The sequence below is a fragment of the Aulostomus chinensis genome, chromosome 5 (genome assembly GCF_037954235.1).
Source record: "Aulostomus chinensis isolate RoL2024-O1b breed Wild chromosome 5, RoL_Achi_v1.0, whole genome shotgun sequence".
Classification (NCBI taxonomy): Eukaryota; Metazoa; Chordata; class Actinopteri; order Syngnathiformes; family Aulostomidae; genus Aulostomus; species Aulostomus chinensis.
Genome location: NC_141324.1, coordinates 18775626 through 18801307, shown reverse-complemented (window position 1 = coordinate 18801307; position 25682 = coordinate 18775626). Strand labels below are relative to the sequence as shown.

At 41.6% G+C, this 25682-nt stretch overlaps 1 protein-coding gene across 4 annotated transcripts in view; it reads left to right on the top strand.

Annotated features, from left to right (window-relative positions):
* The window catches only part of dpp6b (dipeptidyl-peptidase 6b), an 82292-nt gene that overhangs the window by 43407 nt on the left and 13203 nt on the right, over positions 1-25682 (top strand). For all 4 annotated transcript variants that reach the window (XM_086203705.1, XM_086203706.1, XM_086203703.1 and 1 more), the window contains 6 exons: positions 10484-10598; positions 14987-15085; positions 20987-21081; positions 21195-21269; positions 21347-21399; positions 21955-22036. In XM_086203705.1, the coding sequence (XP_086059831.1) occupies positions 10484-10598; positions 14987-15085; positions 20987-21081; positions 21195-21269; positions 21347-21399; positions 21955-22036 (519 nt within the window). The remainder of the gene's footprint in view (positions 1-10483; positions 10599-14986; positions 15086-20986; positions 21082-21194; positions 21270-21346; positions 21400-21954; positions 22037-25682) is intronic.

Genomic DNA, 25682 nt, shown 5'->3' with positions numbered 1-25682 from the left:
GCCATCCTCAGGAGGAGCCTCTATACTGGGAGATTAGACGAGCGGGTTTTGTTCTCCTGGATCCTGTGAAAACAGCTTCAGTCTGATCTTATATTTTGAACTGCTTTGATTTCAGGGAGAATTTTTTTCGGTTCTGAATAAAAAAAATAAATAAAAAAAAAGTTTAAAGAGCCAAAAAAAAAGAAAGAAAAATTAAATGTATACGATAGAGACACGGAGAGGTGAGCGATAAAGAGGCAGGTGCTGTTAACGGTCCTGGATTGATCTGTCAAGTTGCGAGTTAGAGGTCACACACGTGACAGAATGGGCTGGCGTGTATACACACACCCTCCACTTCTGCCTATGTGTAAGTGAGCCAAGGCTGTCATTACTGATATTGAAAGACGCTTCAACGAATGTTTATGTTTTTCATATAGGCTGACAGCAGTTTGACAGTAAATAGAGTTGAATATGAGTTGTTGATTGTGATTTTTCAAGGCCTGGCCAGTCTGTAAATAAATATATATGGAACCCAGTAAACGGTGCTGTCATTGGCTAAGAGGAAGCCCTTCCACTAAGTCAGAGGGCTGCGACTGATAGTTTTGTTTTCACAATTAGCCAATGCTGAATATTTCTCCGTTTCCTAACCCCAGAAGTGTTCAAGCTCAGCATCCAGCAGCCCAAAGACTTGAAAGTCCTTTTCTGCACAAAAAAATAAAAAAGAAGCTTTAAATCCTTACATTTAAAGGACTGGATCCAGCAAATGTTTGATATTTTTGCTTGAAAAATGACAGAAACCGTGAATCTTTTTTTTATTTCAATCAAATAATCAATTCATCATAGCAGCTCTTCACATACGTAGCTATTGAATAGCCATGGTTTGTCGCTTTTTATCAAAGAAGGTTAGATTTTTTTTTTGGAAATTATTTTATAGATTATTTTCCTGTGCACTCTTTCTTTTGTGCTTGGAATGCAGGCAGCATCTTTGAATATTTCAAATGTTAAGTGTTTTCTCACTCTGTTCATGCATTCATGAAAGTGAGAGTCAACAGCAGTGCAGGGGATCTTTTACTCTGTTCAGATAAACAAAAAAAAAATACCATCTGAAGACTGAGAGCAAATCAGACGAGAATATCTGTGGAAATCATTACAGCAGAATAGAATACAATGATCAACAACACTGTGGGAAAAGCAATTAAACTAAGTGTTTTCCCATGTTAACATTTCAATTCCATTCTCCTTTTGTTTGGTACAGACAATACCATTTAATAGTGGATGGAGAGCAGGGAGAATACAACTTACCCTCCCCATCCATCCTGACGCCTTCACTTCAACAATGACCTTGCTCTCGGTATCAGTATCAGTTTCAAATACGGATGCCAGCATGTACATCTACTCTTTAATGGTGCAGAGAAAGATATCAGAGCACAGGAAGCACTGGGAAGCTCAGAGGTACATCGGAGATTTGAATTGTGGCCTTGTGGATGCGCCATCACTTCTTCTGGCTGCCGTTTTAATGCGCCGGAGCAACACGTTGCACTTGGCTTTATTCTGAAATATGCAGAGATAGAAAATTCAAGCTTCTTTTGCACCGTTAGCTCACATGTATTCCTTCTCTCCGTCGCTTGTGTTTAGCAGCTTTAAAAGGTGTGAGGCTGGTGTAGTTTTAGTTGTTAATGGTCAACATGTGCTTCAAAAGCACAAGCAGCCATCCGGCCTGCAGGGATCAAAGTTGACTCACGCTGCTCTATAAAAACCTGACAGGACAAGGCTAAAAAGAAAAAAAACGCTGTAATTAAAGACAAATTGGATGTTGGTTTTTTTTTCGATTTTCATCATGACTGATCCATTTGGACCGTGTGTAATTATTCTGAGAGGATAATAGGTCTCTTATCTTTCCTTTACTTGCAAATTAAATGTCTAAGAACATTTTTGTGGACAACATTGATTTATGCAAAGAATAAAGGGACAAAGCGAGAGTTGTTTGCAGTGGCTGTGCGCTACTCTTCTTCTGATGATTAAAAGATATGTGTTCGCTGTGAAGTTTTGTCCAGGGATACACAGTTGCGCTGTGTCCCTCCATCCTGCCTGTTGATATTAACTGGGAGGATTCAACGTCGTCTCATTTGTACGCTCCACATCTTTCACACACTCGGCACGACTTGTTATTAATTCTCAAAAAGACCCATGAAAAGGCACGCAACACCCAGAACGTCTCTACAGATATCTGGATGTTTTGTACTTTTCAAACACTGAGCCACTTTGCCGTGCTTTTCTTTTGTTGGGAGAACATGACATGAAAAAATCTGGGGTCAGCAAACATAAGCTCATTGTGCGCGAGTGTTTTCATGTGTTAACCTTAAACGTTCTTTAAGTATCCTTCAGGTTTGAATCTACTGTTGATCACTTCATTTAAACATCTAGAGGTGAAACTCTTCATCCTGACCCCATTTTTTAGTGCTGCAGCAATGAGAAACAGGTTTGTGTTAACATTTACTTCTCAAACACAGGTACCGCTGACCTATTGTTCATGTTGGGATCATGTAATTTTGTTTTTGTGGCTCTTTGTTGTTCACTGTATTTGCAGGTGTGTCTACCATGAAACATGAGATTTTTTAAATGTCAGGTATATAAAAATCTTTCCATTCAGCCTTTCAGCGTTTGCACGCACTTAAGATTGTGCGTGTGTGTGTGTGTGTGTGTGTGTGCGTGTGTGTGTGTGTGTGTGTGTGTGTGTGTGTGTGTGTGTGCGTGTGTGTGTGTGTGATATGAAGAAAATGTCCAAAAAAAAACACACCAGATCCTCTCCTGTATCTTCTGTGACAATAAGACGACTGCTGCTTGCTGGGTATTTTTAGTTAGTTCTTCTTTTTTATCCACCCAGAGGGAAATTCTTTTTCCCAACAACGGGCACAAAATGGCAGGACAACACTGAAATACGATTAAGTATTTGGTCCCCCTGTTTAGAGGTGGACACAGAATGCATGGGTTTCATTTGATTAAGGACGTACAGAAAATGATGGTTAACTGAAAAAATGTGAGTGTCCAAACCATGGAAGAACAGAGCAGGGAGCTCAAGGCTATATTCAGACTAGTGTCATCACCTCTACCTTTGAGCTGCTATGGAATTTATAATAAGAACTAGCAAAACTGCCATAACTTAAAAAAAAATCTTATTTATATTATTTTTTTATTTCCAGGAAAATGCAGACAGAGAAGATATATTTTCCAGTGTGTAAGTGAGGCCGTCTGTAATATTAAATATTTGAACGACTACTTGGTAGAATATTTGCTCAGCGGCCAACACAAATACATTTCTATGTTTTATTCTGTGAAATTTTGAATCATCAGATAAGGAAGAATTCATTCATGACCTGTACACACAACATCTGACCACAGCTGTTGATTCACAGGAAGTGTTTTATCCTGTGTTTATACTTCATTTATCTCCAAAAAGACTTCAACTAGGACCCTCAGAAAGTTTCAGTTTTATTTTTTTAATGCGGCATGTTGCAAAGAGATTTGTATTATTTTTTAAACAGAGAATCAGGAGTAGCCTCAGAGCTGTGCGTGAGCTGTAACTGATTGTGTTTTATATATATATATATATATATATATATATATATATATATATATATCCAAAATGATTTCTCTTGACAGTAACTCACATGGTTAGAAAGGTGAGGTCCTGCTTTTTGCAGTTAGGATTAATTCAGCAGAAGGCCAGTTTATCCGGACACAAATTGCCTCTGATAGTTAAATAATAAATCATAATGGAAGATAAGAGGCGCAGGTCTGAATCATTTCATGTTATTTGACTGGTTTTGAAACACCAAGTCCTCCTCTCCTACTGCAACAGTACACCGTGCTACTGTGGCGAGCCTAAATGTAACATTGACATTGTTCTCAGCTGCAGTTGCTTGAGGTGACGATGAGGGCGGCGCGAAGGCAGGGGAGGGATAGAAAAATCAGGGAGACAAGGTGTCAAGTGTGTGGGAAACGAAGAGCAGGGAATGTAATGAAGTATTTGCGGGGTCACCTCCTGTAGTACTACTAGTAATACTATCTCCAGCACCTCTGCTGCCGGCACAGCCCTCAAAATAAATAGCCACAATGTTTTAGTTGGCTCAAGCTGCACTTGTCAATACATATTTCTTTTTATTTTATACTCTGTTTCATAAAATGAGTCAATGAAGCCAAATGGTACACATTCCTCCTCTCTTCTTTCAAAGACTAGATACTTCTGATGTCACTGATGCTATAACAGCATCTATGCTAACCTCCTCAGGAGCCTCGCTGTAGCTAAAACCCCGCCCACCTCTCCTCCAAGGACACCGATTGGTCCAAACCTTGGTGGTAGAACTTAACGCCTGAGAATTTGGTTTCTCTAATGATTTGGAGATGTTGTGAATAATCGCAGCTGGATTTCATGGTCTGCAACTCGTTTTTTGTTGTTGTTGTTCCTGTCTCCAATCCTGCCAGGGGAAGTGAATATAATTAAATTCTACAATTCTACAGTTCTACAATTTCATTTAGCAGACGCTTTTGTCCAAAGCGACGTACAACACAAGCAAGAATTCAGACCTAATTAAGGAAAAGCCCATAGGAAGCGCAAAAGTGCTTCAGTTGTGATTTGGTCACAGGTACTGCCATCTAGTGGCAGAAGAAGTGTTGCCCCCCCACCCTTTTTAAAAAAATAAAATTTATATAACAGACATACATCATCACACAACACAGTTAGTGCTACATAATCACTAAGTGCTGGGTCTTGGACCCTCTGACTTATTCTACCCCACAGGACAAAGAGGAGAAGAGTCAGTGCCTCGGTGCTCTCTGAACAATTGAGTCTTCAATTGTCTCTTAAAAGTAGAAAGGGACTCAGCAGAACGCACAGAGTTTGGTAGTTCATTCCACCATTTGGGAACAACAGAAGAGAAGAGTCTGGCTAGAGATTTGGAGCAGCGCTGGGCTGGAAGCACCAGGCGTTCATCAGGTTATTAAAGAAAAAGCTTATTTTTCTCCATTTCTGCTGAACATGTGAATATATATTTTATTCATTCACCATATTGATTTAAGGGTCATAATACACACGTGAACAGTTCTATTTTAAATAGGTCTAGGCCTAATTGTGCCTATTATATTATTGAAAACTATTAGAAATTATTAGTGCTTTAATTGTTTAGAACTGAAAGTAAAATCTAGCAAAAAAGAAAAAAAAAACAACCTTCAGATTTTAAAAGGAATTTATCTCCTTTCAACAAAAACAGGATAAATTCAGGAATCGTATTTTAATATGGAGTTTTGTTGTGTGCGTGGATACAGAATATGAACTCATCATCACCAAGAGCTGCTCAGAAATATTCTTCCCAGTGGCTAGAAGTTGCTCCTCCAGATCGCCATCAAGGACGTGCGTGACCTCATTGTGACCTCATTAATATGATCAAAATATGCTTTAAAAGTGATTTTTCAAATGTTCTTTGAACAAAACAGAAAACCAAAACAAGACTAGAAAAATGACACTAATAGCCCAAATCCTGCTGATGGCCTGCTAGCGTCTTGATGAAGATCACCTGCAGAGGTTCATCATCTTGTAATATTACATTTATAACCCAATATTATCTCTCCACCAAAATAAATCAAAATTCTGTTTGATTCATTTTTTCAGATATAAGAAACAAAGCGACAGGGGGAGGTAATTACAATGTTATAAAGTAGGAATTATAATGGGGGAGGTCTTCAAATACAGTGCTGTCTTTCCACAATATTTTGCATCTTCTTGAAATGCTTGCAGTTCGATGTGTTGATCTGGAGGGTCAGCAGAGCTGCTGGCCTCACTCACTCATGCCCACTGTCTTGCATCCTCCTGATGTCCCACTGTTGTATCTAAACATCATTTTGTTGTTTCTGGCTCATCCTAAGTGGACAAAGACAAGCTGGACAGGCAGAGATCGACTGATGAAGCAAAAGCCAGCTGGCATGAATTCTTAATCTCACTCATGAATGGTCATGATTTATTGATGCTGTTCCAGAGGAAAAGTTTAGGCTGGAGCCTCACTCTCGTGTCTCAGTGACTGCGTGACACTGGACTGATGTATCATGTGTCAAGTGTCCAGTGTCTTCAGATGGCTGAAGTCGTCTAACATGTCAATATCTTGTTTTCTGAGTCCTGCATCAATTTAGTAACATATACATTTTACACTCAACAGTAATATTACTCCTGACGGTGCTCAACACCAGCCAGCAGTAACCTCGCTGCCAGTCTGACTCAAATGTCTCGCTTGGTCTCTTGGTTCCCTTGGAAACCAGGTGCTCAGAGATCAGGAAAGATCCATTTCACACTTCAGCAGCAAAGCAGAGAGACAAAGAGATGGTTAGATAAAGAGAAAGTGGGAGGGAGAGAGGATTAGCGACAGCGAGCGGAGGGAAGCTTGACCGTAAAAAAAAAAAGATGCCTCGTTCTAAAGTCTCAGAATAGAATTAAAATAATAACAAATGGATGAAAAAAAAGGCTTTAACTCACGGGATTTTCTTCCCTTCAGAGCAGTCAGTGTCCTTGCACAGAACAATGACAAATGTAGCTTGCTGGAAAGGGTTTTCTGAGAAGAAGAGGGCAAAAATGTCTGCACTTCTCATTTATTGATGCAGGTTTTATTGTTTGTCGTCTGTGAGCCAAGCACGGTTGCTCCTCACACATTCTAATGGAAGATGTCCAAGAACAAGGTTGGCATTTTCTCAGTGTTCTCAGGTCCTGACAACGCTCAAGTTTACGAAAGCAGTTTCTTACATATACAGAAGGTTGGGGACAAATTAAAATATCCACGAGTAGTCAGGGTCTACAGGGGCTCCTCTACTTAAGAGTTAAAAGTTGAAACGAGTCCACAATCTGAGCTACGACACTTTAGGGAAAGAGGACTGCGTGAAAGAAGAGCAGTATTTTTAAAATGCAACCAAAAAAAAGAAGGTGGTAACTTTAACTCCATGTATATCTTTGATAAATGGTAGTTGTGAAATGTGTGCTGCAATTAATCATTCAGGCTTAATGAATGCATAGGATTACAGTTTATAAATGCAATTAGTGTACATCTGTAATGAGTGTTTTTTTTATTTAACTGTAATTCTAAACTTATAAAATTAAGATATGAATAAAATTACAATTAATATTAATTGCTGACATTGTATTTTTACCTTTTGTCTATCTTTAGCTTTTATAAGTTTCTACCACGCCCTTACACTGATTTCTTTTTTTTTGGTACATACATGTGTTGAATTAAGAAGGACTCCGGCGTGTACAGCCACAGATGTGCATTTGTTTGCTAATTTGCTAAGCATTACAAGACACAAATTGATAACAGAATATCAGCTGTAAATATTACAGTCCTAACATGTTACATTTTCCTCATACAATTATTTGTCGTCCTATAGATCCAGGCAACAAGAGCATTGTGTGCATAATGGAGACCCACACAGACCAACTGCTCGCTAGTTAGCTTCATGCAATGAATGCTATTGGGTTTGGAAATGTTTGCATAACTTCTATCAAATAGTTCTGATTCAGGATCTTGATTTATCCCGATGTGGTCCTCCTCATCCTCTCTAACAAAGTCGGCCATGATCGGTAGCAGCAGTCGCTCTTGTAGTCGTCGACAAACCTTTGGTTTTGTTAGCGAACGCTGGAGCCAGGAAAGTGTTCTGACATGTGTCTGCTTCTAAAATGACACTGTCTCCTCACTAATGTTATGCAAAACCCCTGTTCTGTTCTATGTATGCTAACACTTACCACCCACTACCATTCATTGTGCTAAGCTAACCAGCTAGTCTCTGCAAGTCCAATAATATTTACCAAAAGCTTGTAATGTTCCATTAAGGCACACAATTTCTTTCTTGATATTGAAGTGATGTGTTGCTGTTTAAAACTTTTATTAAATGAGTTGCAATGAACCCAGCAGGAAGTACGATTCATCGATCCTGTCTTTCTCGGCGATATGTATCCAGGAATCTTGTCAGTGAAGGTTAACAGTCGTATCCATTTCAGCGGGCAAACATCCAGAAATCTTTGATTGTTTATTGATCTAATGAGTGGAAACCCTCCTGACCTCTGATTGAACAAGTTGGTGTCTGTTTACACAAACACAGGAGTGAAGCTATTCATGCTCATCAACTCATCTGCCTCCTACATTTCCACAAAATTAAATTAGCCCAAAGGACTTATGAGAGATGTGTTTAAAATTCCAAAAGCAGTCCGTCTGAGATGATTCTTACCTCTTACCTGCTCCGGCTCAGTCTGCTGAATTTGTCATGGTTGGAGAAATGACTGAAACTGAATATTTACTCACATGCCTTGCAGCCTTGCATCAAAGTGTCTGACGTTATTCTGCAGAGAGTTTCTTTTCCTCTGTTAGGTGGCACAGATCCAGCTGTCATATGCATACATCGCCGAGCTGCGCCAAACTGATCTGGGATGCATTTAAAGGAGCTGCCTGTACAGATGCAGGAACAAGACCTTTATCTTTAAGAGCATCTGATTGTTTTATTGCTTGGTCACAGGTCTCAAGTGATATCAAACAACTTGCAGCGCGGTTGTCCTTTTTAAATCTAATAACTGAGAGATATTAATATCTTATGAATCCAATATACAAATCTTACCTGAAAAATCTTTGCCCCTTTCCGGCAATTACTGATGCACCTGCTGGTTTTCCGTGTGTATTTGCTGCTTTCACTATTGATTTGCCTCACTGTGAGACAAACTGTGCAGAGGCAGAAGGGTTACTCGCAGTGAAAATGTTGCATGATACATTTTACATTTTACATTTTACATCTCTGAAGATATGAGAAAGAGATGCCTGAGTCGAGCAGGCGGTGTCAATCTCAGACAGACACACACACACACACACACACACGCAGCGCTTATTAGCGTGGGGATGGTTGACTGAACTGCTGCCTACTGTATCAGCTCTCACATAGACGGACCAGAGCTAATTAGTTACAAGGTTATTAACAGTTGGACTGATACGGGTGGCTGGAGCTGCTCACCTCTCTCACTGTCTGGGTGATGGCTGTGTGTGAGTATGTGTGTGTATGTGTGTGTGTGTGTGTGTGTGTGTGTGTGTGTGTGTACATGTGTGTATGTGTGGTTGAAGACCATTAGTTAGACAGGTATGACACCTGACAGAAACTCTGATTTCTCACCTCCCCCTTCACAATCACTCTTTCATTAAGTCCTGCCTAAAACAATCCACAGTGTCATCCACTTGTCAGATTGATGCACATCAGTGCCGTCAAACACATCCTGGAGCAGTGTGCTGCTGACACATGAAGGGACTCCACTGCCAGTCTTGAAATGGAGCTCATCAGTAACCCCCCACCATGAACCAGAACAGCTCTGGTTGTACACCAGGAAGCAAGATCAGATGGAACATGACCAGAAAATATTTGACTTGATGGGAAAGGAAAACAGAGAAAGACAAGATTGTGTGCATAAGTATTCTTAACTGTAACCATAAATTCATTTTGTGATCAACTGACCATTTTGTTATTTCTAGCTAACTTGCCCCTGTTGCCCATGAATCACATCAAAAATATTTGACATTTCTGACCAAAACCATGCTTCTGTACCTCTCAAACGTGTACATTGACAACGCCCCAGTGCGCTCCACTGACAAAAGACTTGCTGATACATTTAAGAATCAAAATATTCTCTATAAAATTGCAAATAAAACCTTTTTTTCATATATCAAGTGACATGTGTTTCTACGGTAGTAGGTAGTTCTGCTCTGTCTCTTCCTGAACCAGGGTGGGTCCCTCTTCAGCTCTATGATGGGAGGCAACTTCTTGTCCCTGTTGCTTTCATACGGGAAGAATCTCAAAGAGCTGTTTCAAATATAGTTTATTTGGAGTGTTGGGCAGTCTTCAGAAGCCACCTGACTGCTGGCTACTTGTGTTGTTAAAATGTTTTGTATATCCTGTAGATTTTTGCAGTCTATGTCTTTCCAATAGCGCTGATTAGCCATCGACCATCTGCTGGGCTGTGAGAGGGGAGCAGCTCATTATTCTGCCTCTTGTGTCTGCGTTGAAGCTGCAGTTCCACGCCAGCTATCAGGCAAAGCTGCGGGGACTCCTCGTATACGAGCGGCGGGGAGCAGCTGGATGATGTAGTGTTAGTGCGCACAAGTGGCTGAGCTATTGGCATCTGTTGGGGCTGTCCTCCAGCCAACAACTGACTCCAACTGTGACATTACAACATTCATCTGTCTTCTGTATGATGAGATCATCTCTGAAATGCTGCTTAGCTGTTTCCAACAAAACCTCATTACTATTCAATACGCTCCGGCCTGTAGGAGGGAAATCATCTGATTTGGTACCTAAAAGCTTCAATAGGGATATAATGGCCTTTGTGTGTGTGTGTGTGTGTGTGTGTGTGTGTGTGTGTGTGTGTGTGTGTGTGTGTGTGTGTGTGTGTGTGTGTGCGCGCACAACATTGTAAGTTAATGTGTAATGTGTCTTTCAGGACTTGGTGGGCAGCGCGCCGCCACAAAGGAACTGGAAGGGAATAGCCATCGCCCTGCTGGTCATCCTCTTCATCTGTTCCCTGATCGTCACTTCCGTCATCCTGCTGACCCCTCGTATGTACAACACACACACACACGCACAAACACACACACTAACCCAGGGTTCCCCAATAGGCGGCCCATGGGCCATTTGCAGCCCACGAGAGGACGTAGACTGGCCCACACCAACTTGTGAGCAAAAAGGATTTTTGGGGGAAAAAAAAAGTAAATCTGGCAACTTTCCAAGCAGACTGTAATAACCAAATATTTATTTTGAGTAAATGGTTGATTCTCAACTTTTGTTTCCAGAGTGCAATTTGTCTTTGTGTGACCCTCACAAACAGTATTCCTGAATCCCAGGGCACAACTAATAATAATGTTATAATGCACTATAAGTGCAGATTCAACGTTGGTATCTGCACTGTCACTGGAGTGGGGGTGCGGTGGCGCCCCCTCCCTTCCGCCGCGTGCCCCACGGGTGCTGTGGCCTCGGCTTGGTGCCCAGGTCAGAATTTGGCCCTTGGTGAAATCTAATTGGGGAACCCTGCACTAACCCAACACATGTACCAGTAATCAATGAGCTCTCCAGAGTTTCACAAATCTCTTAACTGATTATTTTACCAGAAGCAAATAATTAGTCATGTGCTGTCTGCATCTGAATGCACAAGCGAGATGAAATGATGACTCAGATTAAAATAGGAGGAATGTTCAGACAGAAAAAGCAAGTCTCCATCACTTCAGAGCGCATCACATGGACTTAGACTGATTAGACAGAATTTAACCAAACCAATTCGCTCACCAGCTGTTAGGGTTTGTAGACTGAACCCAATAGCACAACACAAGACAAAAGATGAGATTGCCTAACTGGCGAGGGTTTAATACTTCAGTGTTCCCTTTAAGGAACAAAAACTCAAAACGGTTCCTTTGGGGTCTGAACTCAAACAGCACTAACCAAAATAAGGGGATCGACACCAAGGAACAATATAGGACAGCGAAGACTGAGGGAACTAGTCTGTGTTCTTCAGGACAAACTCGCGTCTGAGGACTGGGAGGCCAACAAATTTATACTAGCCAGAGGGAGCTGATTAGATGCAGGTGAGTAACGAGCGGATGAGCTGCAGGTGTGTCATGACGTGCGCTTCGCCCGCCCTTGTTGCCAACTCCGCAGCAGCGCACTCAGATGTCTCGGGGAAAGCAGCGTGCCCACGCAGGGGGGGCCGAACAACAGACCGAGCCGCAACAACCAGCCACCTGACCATAAAAGGGAACTTCAGGATTTTCCAACCTGGACCCCCCCCCCCCTTTTTTTTTTTTTTTAAATAAAAACAACTATTTTTGATCTCTCTCCAGTATGGAGTGAGGGCCGGCTGCTGCCTCCAGCCTCAAGAGAGCACTATGAGATAATTCAATTGGGCAACTGGCTAATGTGACTTTACGCCCAGATATCCTTGTCCAGAGTGTTGCTGGACAATTATAATGAAACAATCTGAGCCTGTCAGTGTGGAAAAATGCACTTTTAGCCGATGTAATTTGAAGGTAACAGGAAAGTAGCCAGTTGCCCCTCTGGATTAGCTAAGAGTGTGTTCTGGGGCTGCAGGCAGCTCTGCCTTTACTCCATACTGGAGCCACTTCAAACATGCGATCTCAATCACACGTAAATTAGGAAACTAGGGTCGAGGTTGGAAAAAACTTTACTGTACAACGTACATGCGACAAAAAAGAAATGCACTTCAACTCCTGAGGAAAGTAGACCTGTCCGCTGTTGCAGGATGGGATGGTCGGGAGAAACTTGGCCCAAAGTTTATAACCTCAACAAATGGATTTGAGCTTATAAACTTGATTTCAAGACCAAGGTTTCAAGGCCAAGTAGGTCTTAATCAGGCAAACAGTGCAGAGACTTGATTTTACTTCAGTACATTCCTCTAATTAGAGAGTAAACCAGCACAGCCTGATGAGAGGAGCCGACTGCAGGATTCCCCGAGATGTGATTAATGGAATAGAAGCAGTCACTGAGTAAGAAATTTCACTGGATGGCACATTCATTAAACTCTAGTAGCATTTCATTGATGATGATGAATAATCAGTATTGAAATTATCTGGATGTTTTGTACTTTTCAAACACTGAGCCACTTTGCCGTGCTTTTCTTTTGTTGGGAGAACATGACATGAAAAAATCTGGGGTCAGCAAACATAAGCTCATTGTGCGCGAGTGTTTTCATGTGTTAACCTTAAACGTTCTTTAAGTATCCTTCAGGTTTGAATCTACTGTTGATCACTTCATTTAAACATCTAGAGGTGAAACTCTTCATCCTGACCCCATTTTTTAGTGCTGCAGCAATGAGAAACAGGTTTGTGTTAACATTTACTTCTCAAACACAGGTACCGCTGACCTATTGTTCATGTTGGGATCATGTAATTTTGTTTTTGTGGCTCTTTGTTGTTCACTGTATTTGCAGGTGTGTCTACCATGAAACATGAGATTTTTTAAATGTCAGGTATATAAAAATCTTTCCATTCAGCCTTTCAGCGTTTGCTCTTACTTAAGATTGTGTGTGTGTGTGTGTGTGTGTGTGTGTATATATCTATAATACACATATATATATAATATATATATATGAAAATGTAAAATATCTTTCAGATACTAAGAAATGCTCCAGAGAAATGAATCAATATATCAGCTGATTTCTGTCAGTCAGAGTAATTACAGCCAGGTAAGAGGCAACATCACAAAGAAGAGCTACGTGACCAAGACAAACCTAATGAAGTCAACTGTGAAGTGTCGTTTGACATCACAATCGCCTGCGCTAATTAGCACCAGCTAAATTAACAGTGAGAGAGAGGCTTATCATGCCTCAGATTGAGAACATTTCTCATCTTTCACTATACTGATTGACATCAAAAGTACTTCCTTGAACTCTTCAAAACCTTATTCCGACCTGTTCTTCCACTTTGGATACTGGAACATTTCCACTTCCCAGTTTACCTCAGTCTACACTTTGGAAACATTCTCCCTCCCAAGGTCTGCAACTCAAATTGGTTCCGGCACAGATAGAAACAAACAATAAGTAGGAACATATTTGTCCATCTCCTGTGTCTGTGTGGCTCCATTCATTCTACAGGAAACCTTCACTTTAAATTCAGCTGCAGCAAAATGTTTTACCCACTGATAAAGGCGGATGAGTGGATCTCTGCAGAGTTGCGGCATCTTGTTATTCCTCTGTGCAGGAATAATGTTCTTTATGACTCATCTGTATCCGTCTGTGTCTCTGTGGCAGGATAAACACTAACATGTCAAAGAGCGACCGTGACTTGATGTTCCACAAGAGCTCTTCATCTTGTATAAGAAGAATCATATAAGTGATTCGAATGATTTCTCAAATGAGCGATTCATGTATATTAACTCACCGTGTATTTATGTGATCACTTATTTATTTCATTCCTCTTTCTTGCTCCTCACGGCAGCAGATTTTGTCTTTGACTGGCAGCACAGATATCTATTTTCATTTGATAACCATGTCTCAAATGGAGCAAGGTTTTACAGACGATGTGCTCTCTGCGGCTGGTGATTGTGCGCTGATTTCACAAAGAGGTGGGGTCATTGTCTCACAGCGTAATGGGCTTTTTGATGTGTGATGTTATTCAGGCCTGTTTAATGGAGATGATTATGCAGTAATCGCTCCAACCTTTCGTCAGATTGGCACAGCATCAGGGATACCATTTACCTTGTGTTGGAAATTAGCTTCCCCACCTCAGTGTGCAGCTTCTGCAGAGAAATTTCTCCAATTTTTCAAGTCGGTTAACGCTTGAAAATTTCTCATATGTTATTTACACGCTTCCAGAATGGCCCGCTCAGTCGTATTGTAATGCTGGCTGCCACAGAATCTGTCACATCACAGACTTTTACAGTAAAACTGGGTTGTCAGCCGTCATGACGACTCATGTGTGAGGAAACAGTTGTTTCCTGAACAACAATGCAGTGTACACACACACACACACACACACACACACACACACACACACACACACACACACACAAATGTTCCCAAACATTCCATGCCAACACATTTGTGCTCCCCTGTTGTCTGCCCCACCCGCAGTTCAGCTGTCAGCTTCGCATTTCATTGTGAGTTTTGGGGATGCTGAGAAACTAAGCAAACAGAAGTGAACTGATGCTCTCAGATCAATAGAGCAATACCACAAGCCTCATTCTTGTTCATTCTTCTTCTAAATTGCTCACACCATCATGGGGAGTAGTTGTTGGAGGTGCAACCTGCAGAGATAGAAGAAGGGCGTATTTTTGTGAGAAGGTGACACCAGGATGCGGCCCCCTGAGCAACGTGCTGATGAAAAAGTTTCCTTTGGTTTCTGTCTGTTAAATTCGAATAAATTTGCACAAGTTAGGCATGAATGCATCTTCATCTTTATCCAGATGTGTGAGCTGATGTGTTTGTTTATCCTGGCAGGCGAAGATGACAGCCTTGCCCTTAAGAAGAAAGTAACCATTGAAGACGTCTTTGGTCCGGACCTTCACGTCCACGACCCAAATGCCGTTTGGCTCAGCGGTGAGTGAAAAGTTGTCTTTGACATTTGGCATCTGCCTCTCATGTCAAAACCTGAGGCGATGAGGAGAGACATCACCGCGCTCCGTGAGAATACACCGCCGCTTTCACGACCAACATTCTGTTCCCACAAATGTAGCTTATACACAAGATGATGTTGTCGAGGGGGACATTTGTCTGAAGCGAACACATAAATATATACATACATATGTGGAATATTTCCAGAATGATTATACGTATGTCTGGATTTTTCTAATAAAAATCCATGTAATCTTTCCTGAAAGATATGAACAATAACAAGAGCCAGGCAGTGTCAAATAACTGCACCGAAATGTAATTATTTTCTCCACTGGCCTCCATAAATCTGTCGACAAAATTTCATTCAAAACAATCAGACTTTATTACTACAGCATATTCCATTTTTACCGTGATTCACTCAATAAACAATAACAAGTGGCTCTACCAAGGCAAGGTGACATCATCAGGTCCAGTTCTTCCACCTTAGTTCTATCATCCTGCTACACAACTTTATCCTAACAGAAAGACAAACCAACACCTGTGATTACACATTACGTCCTGGTTACAATATCCCCACCCCAACAGACACAGTCAAAACAGAGCCTGGGGGGGTCCATAGTGGTCCAGTCCAGTAGTTTTTGTGTCCCCTGTCTTCTGATGACAAACAATGTAGCAATGTCTGATTTTGACTCCATCTTTCTAGTGCCCTCAAAGGATTCATGATAAAAACAATCAATCAGTGTGCGTCTATGGCAATCTTATCAGTCAAACCCACCTTGAAACATGCTTATTCAGTGATTTGTCTTCTTGGGGGGGCAGCTTGGCCAAACCCAGTATCACTTCCTGCTTTAGTTCATTTATATTCCCTTCTTCCTGTGTCACGTATTACCGCCCCCCCCCCCCCCCCCGCGTTGTTTCTTTGATTCTTAATGTGCTATTTTCTTGGTTCTGTTTTCGTTGTGTGCGTCAGTTTGAGATCCATGTTCTGCTTTTTCACTCTTCCTGTTCAGAATCCAAATTTTTGTGTTAGTTTTGAATAAAGTAAACTCATTTAAAATCCTGCCTCCAGGATCCCCCTGAGTGTAGTGAGGCGGAAAGTCTGAGTAGCATCTAAGGAGCAAAACCCCCACCTACTATAATGGCGAGTGAATCATTTAATGGCGCTGGATTATTGATTATCATTATTGTGTTTATACGTAATCACATTCTTAAAGAGCGCGTTCATCACCAAGAGTGGTGTATTATTACATCCCTGAAACAAATGTGAGGGAAAACTCCTGGCAGAAGTACTTCTATCTTCAGTTTCACACTCTGCTCAAAGAATTAGCTAGAAATGTTCCTAAAATAGTCATGAAGGCCAGTAAACTTTAATGACTAATAGTTAATAAATTATACATTTATGATAAACACAACATTTTCTCTTTGTTAAACCGTCCATGTCTGTAGAAGTGTACCTGGAAGCAATTTTGCACACAGGCTTTTGGTTTCGCCCTCACATTTTAAATTCCATCCATATATCCATCCATCCATACAGCCATCCATCCATCCATTTTCTTCTGCTTATCCTGTTAAGGGTCAGGGGGTGGAGCCTATCCCAGCAGCCTTCAGGTGAGAGGCAGGGTTCACCCTGGACAGGTCACCAGTCAATCACAGGACCAACACATAGAGACAGACAACCATTCACACTCACAGTCACACCTACGGTCAATTTAGAGTATCAATCAGCCTCGTCCCCTCTTGATGTCTTTGGACTGTGGGAGGAAGCTGGAGTACCAGAGAGAACCCACACAGGAACAGGGAGAACATGGAGACTCACACAGAAAGATCCTGTGCTGGAGCCGGGGCTCAAACCTGGAACCTTCTTGACAGTGCTAACCACTGCACCACCGTGCCACCTACATTTTAAAGTATTTACTGTATTTAGAATTTTTTCCAAATAAAAACCAAAAAAAGCACAAAGATGTTTCTGCAATCATTATGTAGATGAACACAAACTTACTGTGGCTGAGAGACTTTTCTTGTCACCAGCTGCTGAGGCTCTTTCCCGTGCGCTCTAAATCCAGCGCACTATGCATCTGAGCATTTTGTGGTGGGGTCTAAGTTGGACAGATGTACAGTAGAACTGGATTTCTGTGGCCTCGTAACCTTGACAAGGTAGCGAGGAGGAAGCTGCCAGCTGAGCTCATGAATGTTAGATCAGCTGACTCATTGCCCTCTGATGTTAAACAGGAAAAAAAAAAGTCCTTGAAACGTTTTTTTTTTGGCTTCTGCTGAAGGGGAAAAAAACACGCACACACCAAATCAGAGCTGCTTCAAAATGAGATGAACTGGAGGGTATTTGTTTCATGTTGGAATAAATAAAAAATGAAAATGAAAAAAAAGTTGCCAACTCACAAAACACCTTTTTTTTTTGACGAGTTAAGATCAATTTGTTCTTGCATGCTTAATTTTTTATTAAAGAATTCAATTAACAGCATATGTTGCAGGAATACTGTAATTACAGAGCAACAATAAAAACATTTCTTAACAAACACTGGTGGAGGATTCATAAATCATTCTTCAGCTGGCAGCCAGAGAGGAAATGATTATTTAAATTATGAAATTGAATTTGAGGATGTGAGTAAACAATTTGTGTCTGCATCCTATCAACAGAATAAATGTTCTTTGGTGATTTTCAAGTGTGGAAATTGATGCACGCACTCGATGGGCCTTGTGACTGATTACTTGTGTATTGCAACTGACTTGATAGACACCCCCTCTACCGCCGCCCCCAACCCCCACCCCCCACCCCCCAATTCATTTCTCTGGTTGATAAAATGTGCCCGGCTTACAATAAAGATGATGAGTTTCGGTTGAAAAAGCAAACTATAAAGTTCATGCATCAACAAGACTGGCAGCTTGCGCATAAAAATACAACTCGCATCATCACCTGTGCAAACGCAAAGACACATCATCTATATTACGACCTCACATCTGTCCTTTTTTCTTCTACCGTGCAGACTCTGTCCAGGATTAGTTACATTAGTGCCTTATTAACATATAATTAGTTAAGTTCTGTGCCCTTCATTCGCCATTATGATGAAAACCTTATCAGCACCTGATGAAACCGCGGCAATCAGTTGTGTGACACTGCATCTTGTCAGTTAGGTTAATGCAATCAACTCCCATTTGTTGCTAATGACCTTCTGATAAAGAGCCCAGCGGGACGACCTCACACCTCAGTAGTCCCTCATCAATATTTCGTGGGCTTCATTCGCAGCGGTTCGTAATTGATCCCCGTTGCTCTTTGATCACCGCTTGCCTCAGTAGTCTTTGGACTCACCTCTCTGAGTTTCTCGCTGGCACTCAGATACAAAGACAAAGGATTCAACCTTCAGATTGATCTCGACAACAAAGGAGCTGCCACAGCCTGTCTCATGCCTTCACATTCTGGAGATATGACAGAATATAATATTGTCTAACAATGAAAATATGGTATCATTAAGAAACATCAATGGTTAAGTCAACTTTTGACTTTGACGACAAAATAGTGACAAGTTTGGCATCCAAATCATCGTCACAGCTTCAATTCAGATCTTAATTACAGTTCCAACTCTTGTATGTGTCCCCATTCCAAAAAGAGAGATGTCACAACAGGTGTCACTGAAGGTTTACCAGCCGATTTCTAAGGGATGAGTAAATCACCACGTCACAGACTTGAGGAACACATTTAGAAAAAGAGAGAGACTTTGGATGCACTCTTGGATGCTGGTCAAAAGAAAGACTCTTGACTTTAACCACTTTCATTGTAAAGATAACAGCTGTGTTCCAGATGTGTTCAGTGTAAGTCAGACACAACGCACACTTCAGTCCGTCCTCCGCCAGATGGTGGGATGATTTGATCAGCTAAAAGTTGGAGTGGAACTGTAGTTTCCAGAGCTAGCGCTAGCTTCTGAGATCCTACTTTATATTTCAGTCTGAATTCTCAAATATTTGTTGTTGTTTCCTTTTAAACGCCTGTCATCAAACAGCAGGACGCACAAACTCGCTCTTTCAATTTTAATGTAAATTCTAAATATGGAAATGTTATCATTCTTGAAAGTTGGACAAGGTTTATTTGGTTTTAGGGAAAATAGATTTCTACTAGCACTTCTACAGTTCTATGTGAAGTCAAGAGTTTACTTTAAAGAGGTTTGCTAAAAGACGGTGGGGTGCACCGCAGCAGACGCTTCTCCTCGTCTGCATTTTGGTAACCGAATGCCATTTTCATTATAGAATGTTGATCTGAGAGGGGCTGTGATGCCTGCAGATTAACCTGTTCTGCTTCCAACCTCTTAAAACCCCCCTCCACCTCTGTAAATACCAGTAAAATTTGCCTAAAATGTTTTTCTAAGATGGTGAAGTGAATGCGTGAGTGTTTTTTGAACCGTTTAGAGTGCGCGCGGCGTATCTTTTGTAAGTTAATGATCTTACATATATGACTACAATAACTGCTACTTTGTGACCCCAAAAAAGTTTGAACCCACTGAAGAAATAAGTGCTTATTTCCAACCTAGAAAAACAATGGAGCCACAGGGATCAGTTGCAATGATTTTGAGTTGCTCCTGTAAATTTATTTTAAAATGGCTTGCATTGATTGAATCACAAGATTTCTAATGATGCGTGCATGAGCATCCTGGTTCCCTGCTACGGAGCTTCAGCACATAGGTAGAGTTTACTGACCCTGTGCATGCACATGAGGGATGAACACCCCCCCCCCCCCCACAAAAAAAAAAGCTCAGCGTTGTGCCTTTACACATAAAATATGTTACCATATGTAACTAACATGGCGGCACGGTGGCGTAGTGGTCAGCACTGTGGCCTCACAGCAAGAAGGTTCCGGGTTCGAGTCCTGGCTCAGGCACGGGGTCCTTCTGTGTGGAGTCTGCATGTTCTCCCTGTTCCTGTGTGGGTTCTCTCTGGTACTCCACTTATCTGTCTGTCTATATGTGTTTCCCCTGTGATGGACTGGTGACCTGTCCAGGGTGAACCCCGCCTCTAACCCAAAACCTGCTGGGATAGACTCCAGCCCCCCATGACCCTTAACAGGAGTAAACAGAGGAAAATGGATGGATGGATGGATGGATGTAACAAACACTTTCAACACTGTTAACTACTGCAGAAGAAAACCTGACAACATAGTAATTTACCATCCAACACTTAAAGTCACAGCGATCAATACTTGAAATCATGAGAATAGACTGAGTGGGAACGGATGTCTGTCAGAATGGCTGTTTTTAACAGGCTTTTGCATGCAATCCTGTCTCTCACTCTCTGCTGCTTCTCCTGTTAGCATTAAACTCCCCCTTCTGGGAGCAAGAGGTACTACAACAATACAGACATTCTAATTATTTATCCATAGATGAGAGAGTTGGTGCGAAGCCTGTGTTGGAGTCTTTTGCAATCACACAAATGTAACAGTTGCTTATTTTCACGACTGAAATATATGTCGTATGAAGTGTATGTAATATGTCACCACTGACACAGAATTCAAAAACTCCATATAGCGTGAAATGCAATTTGACATTTATGTGCAAAAGTTACGTACTCTTGCTTGAAATTGCAGTTAGTAATCGAAAGGTAATGACTTTACTTGACACAAGCCACATTGTAGATATATATATACACATACGAGTATGCGTATAAGCACACATATTGGCATTGGCAGCTGCCTACTTCACAGTCATATGGCTCCATAAATGTTGGGGAATGGGGAAAAACACGTGAATTCTATTAAATGAGTGATAAAGGTGGAGTTAGGGTGCATGAAAATGGGACTGGGAGTGCAAATGAAAGCTAGTGCAGTTTATTTTCTCCTTCACTGATGGCTGTTTTTTTTTGTTTGTTTGTTTGTTTTTCTCCTGCTAGACGATGAACTGCTGTATCGTTCCAGGGACGGGGATGTTGTCAGGCTCAATGTCAACACACAGGAGAAAGCCGTTATCGTGCCGAACCAGTTGTTTGTAAGTGTCACCTTACTCTGTTTTTTTCCCCTCAAGAGCGGAGAGAATTCTGTCAGCCGTAATTCTTAGTGCTACATTTACTGTAGCAGTTGTGCTTTTTTGATCCTGTCCAGGAAAGATCCAGAGCCACCAGGTACCAAGTGTCCCCAGACATGCAACATGTGTTGTTTGCATTTGAAGTGAAACTGGTGAGAATATCTTTCCTTCCACTAGATATATCTCCAAAACCTGCCTTTGTCTGACTGTGATGTGTTTGTCTCTGCAGATATATCGTTATTCCTTTGTGGCCAAGTACATTATATACAGCCTGGTGACACAGTAAGTCACGTTTGTGCTATCTTCTTTTTATTGTGTTGTTGTTTCTGTCTGCTGCGTTCCTCTCTCCGACCTCAGCTTGACCTCACCTAGTCCATTGACATCAGACCCATTTACTTGACTCCTACAAAATTGTGGGAATGCGTTTGATTTTGTGTGCAGTAGACAGCTTGGTTGCTTTGTAGCCTTTTATCCGCCTACTTAATTTCTCAACAGTTCAATATTTGTTGCCAAGCAAAGTTTGTGCTAAACAAAGCTTTAGGATGATGGATGAAGGCTACAGTGGGGAAACACACCAACTTCTTTTGTCTGACTGTGCAGTTACTTCCAGATATTGGTTCTTTCATGGGTCAATCCATGAAAAATCAATCTGTGACTCCCACTTGACCCCCTCGGTATCAGCTTTGTTTTGATACAATAATAACATACAGTAGTAGTATATTTAATGAAGCCGTGCAACATTTTACCTTCTTATAAATATTCTTAATTTTACAGAACGTTTCTCGAGGAAGTAAACCATGATCATGCTAAGCGAGTGAGTTAATGTTGTATCCGCAGGGAAACTTGGCCTCTGAATCCCCCTGAAGTGCATGAAGCTGCCCTGCAGTTCGCTGGATGGGGACCCAAAGGCCAGCAGCTGGTAAGGAGCAGTTCCTCCTGAGATCACCCAGGGCAGAGGTCTGTCAGAGTCAGCCTGTTATCGCAGGGGAGGCAGAGCGGTGATTTATGCTTCCCTTCCTGGCGATTCAGTCGGTACAACAGAAGAAAGTTGAACCCACTCGGGATGAAAACACTTCCATTATCTTTATCACTTGTGTAATTCGGCCCCAGAAGTGGAGACAGAGTGGAGTAACAAAGTGTTTTTTAAAGAGTTAATGAGGGAGTGAGGATGAATGGAGGAAGTTGAGCGATGGCAAGGACAGGCAGTCTTGGCGGTTAGGGTGATTTCCAAGAACTGAGTGGCGTAGAGTGCCTGAAGGAAGGGCTGATGGCTGTTTGTGTGGTGAGGAGTTGTTGCTAGTCTGGGTCACAGAGAAAAAAAAAACCTGGAAGGCAAAAACACACATGAGGAAAGTATGACAAGTAACTCAGAAAACTATGAAGAGAGAGACCAAGAGAGTAGCTAGCAGCGAGGAGTTGAAGGGTATGAGCAGGACTCATGATTACGGATTGCACACAGGTGCGCAGCTCTATCAGCTACTAAGTAAAACAGACCACACCCACAAAACACTGACACAGGTAGGGAAGGGGGGGGGGGGCGAGGCAGAACAAGGAGAGCACAGAAAAACATTAAGGGTTCCTTCTGGAGCTGTGTCATTCTGCACCGAATCATCCTAAAATTCACGTTTTCACATTGCCAAGAACATTCTTCCACATCAGGCTAGCTCGCTTCTGTAATTAACTTTGTTTCAACAAAACCTTCCCCAAGTTTAAATTTGGTTCATCAGCCACTAGTGGTGTTAGCTGTCACGCTAGCTGTAGCGCGGAATTAGCATCCGTGCTAGCCGTGGTGCACTAGGCTTCACGAGTTACCTTCAGGGTCAGCTGAAGTGACCCTGTTGGTGTTAGCTTCCATGCTAACGACGGAGAGCTAATTTCTGATCGAGTTAGTCATATTGTAGTGTGATTAATGTACAGATTGTTTTGAAGCCAGAATTATTTAAATGTGGGAATCAACACAGTAGCAACATGATGAGGGCTACAGATGGCACAACTAATGGTTACATTTGCTGGGGAGAGACAGAGAGTGAGTGTGTGTGTGTGTGTGTGTGGGGGGGGGGGTGTCTAACACATTTGGGTACAATTTTCTTTTTTAATTGCAAGAGATTTTAACCGAAAAACAGAACTGAGGTCTTTAATTTTGTTTACTGCAGATGAACGTGGCATTGTTATTAATTCTTCTCTTCTTCTTTTATTTTTACATTAACATGTTTACTTTACAAAATGAGAATAAATTTGAGAAAAAAAAATGTCCTTGGAGTTAAGTCCAAATACCAGTGTTTATTTTCAATCCATTAACCCCCTAACAAGTTGCCATGACATGAGAGAGAAGTATTTTGGCAAATTCAACGTCCTTTCCTGAGCACCGGTGAGCATCAGCTGATTTGACTCGCCTCGCTGCTTCATTCTACCTTGGAAATTGAGTGTGTGTGCAACATGAGCTACAAATCTTTGACTGATTAATGCATCAAGGTTTTTCTACTCATCATAAGTAAACATGAAGACGTTTTTCTGTTGACCCCCAAACGTTCCCGCTAAAGCTGTAACTGCGTCAGGAAACATTAGTAACTCGAGTTCAAGAACACGATCTGTCTTTGTCTCTGCATATCGAGAACGAGGGGAGACCAGATGCCATCCAGTGAGCAGTTCTGATGGTGAAAAGCGGAATCAGACTTGGCCGAGGTCACAGAAGTCCAACGCATAAACCTTTAAGAGGTTCAGGAGGAAGTAGCTCACATAAACGCTACACAAGGACGCACAGACTCCCCAAAACTATCAAACACTTCAAGATCAAGAGAATTCTTGAATTTTGCTGCAGCGGGATTATATTATTTGGCTTAAAGAAACAATGTGTGAATGAAGAAGTATCTTTTGGCCAAAATGTAATGTCAGAACTGACTAAATTTTCATCGTCTTAAACAAGAATCGTGTTTCCGTGAGCTCAGAATGAGGCCATTAAACCTTTATAAGGAGCATTTCTCTTTGCACACGGTCCACCATACAAAAAAGACAAAGCAGCACCTTACCTGAACTCTGGGCCTCTTCAGACAAAGCCCCCGTGCATTTCCAAGGATAGTCTGGTACATTTTGGTTTATGTGAAAGCTCATCTGAACTCTGGAGGTCTTGGTTCTTTTCCAAGTGAACCCTAATGTTTGAGGTGTTGAAGGAAATGGACTCAAATATAGGAAGTGATCCAAAAAATATTAATTAAATTGGCTGACACATGCTAGTGATGATGCTGTGAGCCCGCCAGGAGAGAGGGAAGGGAAGGAGGAGGAGGGGCGTGGGGGTTTGGTTTGATTTAACTTGTGCTGTAAATGTAAATGGGCATAAAACTGCGATTAAACGCCATGTTGTAGTTAGACATTTTTATGTGACACCACAGGAGAAGGTGTGGCTACAATCACTGGAGCTTTAGGAGAAGAAGCTGAGCCGGTTAGTAACACAACTAGCAAAAAGATAAAAGCTCCAACAGAAATTCCCCCCCTGGGGTTTTGCATGCACTACAAAATAAGACACGCAACATCATTAAAGACATGCCTGTGGAGTTCCGGCGGCTTCTCTAGTCTGATATTTATTTCCAATGTTTGGTGCACATGACAAAGTGACGGTGTGAGAGCAAACTGGACCAAATTAAAAGTGTGAACTTCTCTCCAGTCCTCCGAACTTGAGACGCTTGTTTCTGTTTCTTGTGTCATTTAAAAAAAAAAAAATTCTGGTAATAGCATTTTAGCTTTCTCTATGTTCTAGTAGGAAGTGCGCAGCTCCATTTGTTTGCTGCTGAATGCATTTACTCCAGCTGATTGGTGAAGCTGGCCCGGCGGTCTGTGGACAATGCAGCAGAATCCATCAGGAGAATTAGGGGATGCAGATGGGGAACGAAGAGCGCTCGGTCGCTCAGTCAGTGAGAATTCTGTACCAAACTCGGTACCGAAAACAAGCATTTTAAAAGTCGTTCGTATGTATGATGATGGAACTAATCAACATTCATTCAGAGATATCTATGAAGCCTGTACCTGCGCTTCTCGGTCCCAGTCGGATTGTCAAAGGGGACTGTTTGACTTTAAACTAGTTTTTGTAGTGCGGTACTTCGCTCATTCTCAAAGGATGAAATTTGAACGCATCCTGTACAGCACCGCTTGTGCTTCTACTTAGCAAACTACATCCCTCTGCCTCGTGCCTCAAATGTCTAACAATCTTTTTATTGTTTCATCGACCTGAAATTTGTTTGGATTTGTACTGTGTTGCCCAGGCAAACAAAGCGTTGAAAGATTTGTCTCGCGCCCATCATTTGCTTGAACTGCAGAAACATCTCTGAAAGAAAATATTAACATTTCAAGTGTGCATTGAGACTTTCTCTGCTGGAGGAAGAAAGTAGAAAAATTTGCATATATGGTAATAGCGTACCTGTTTCCCTTAACAATGCTGCTGCCGCAGCGCGGTGTTTGATTTAATGAACAACGAGGTTATATGAGAAAAACGAGATGATGAGCTCCCGTCTTTTGTCTCTGTCTGACCTGGCACTGTCTTTCTTCTTTGCCTCATGGTTTCTGAACACAATTAT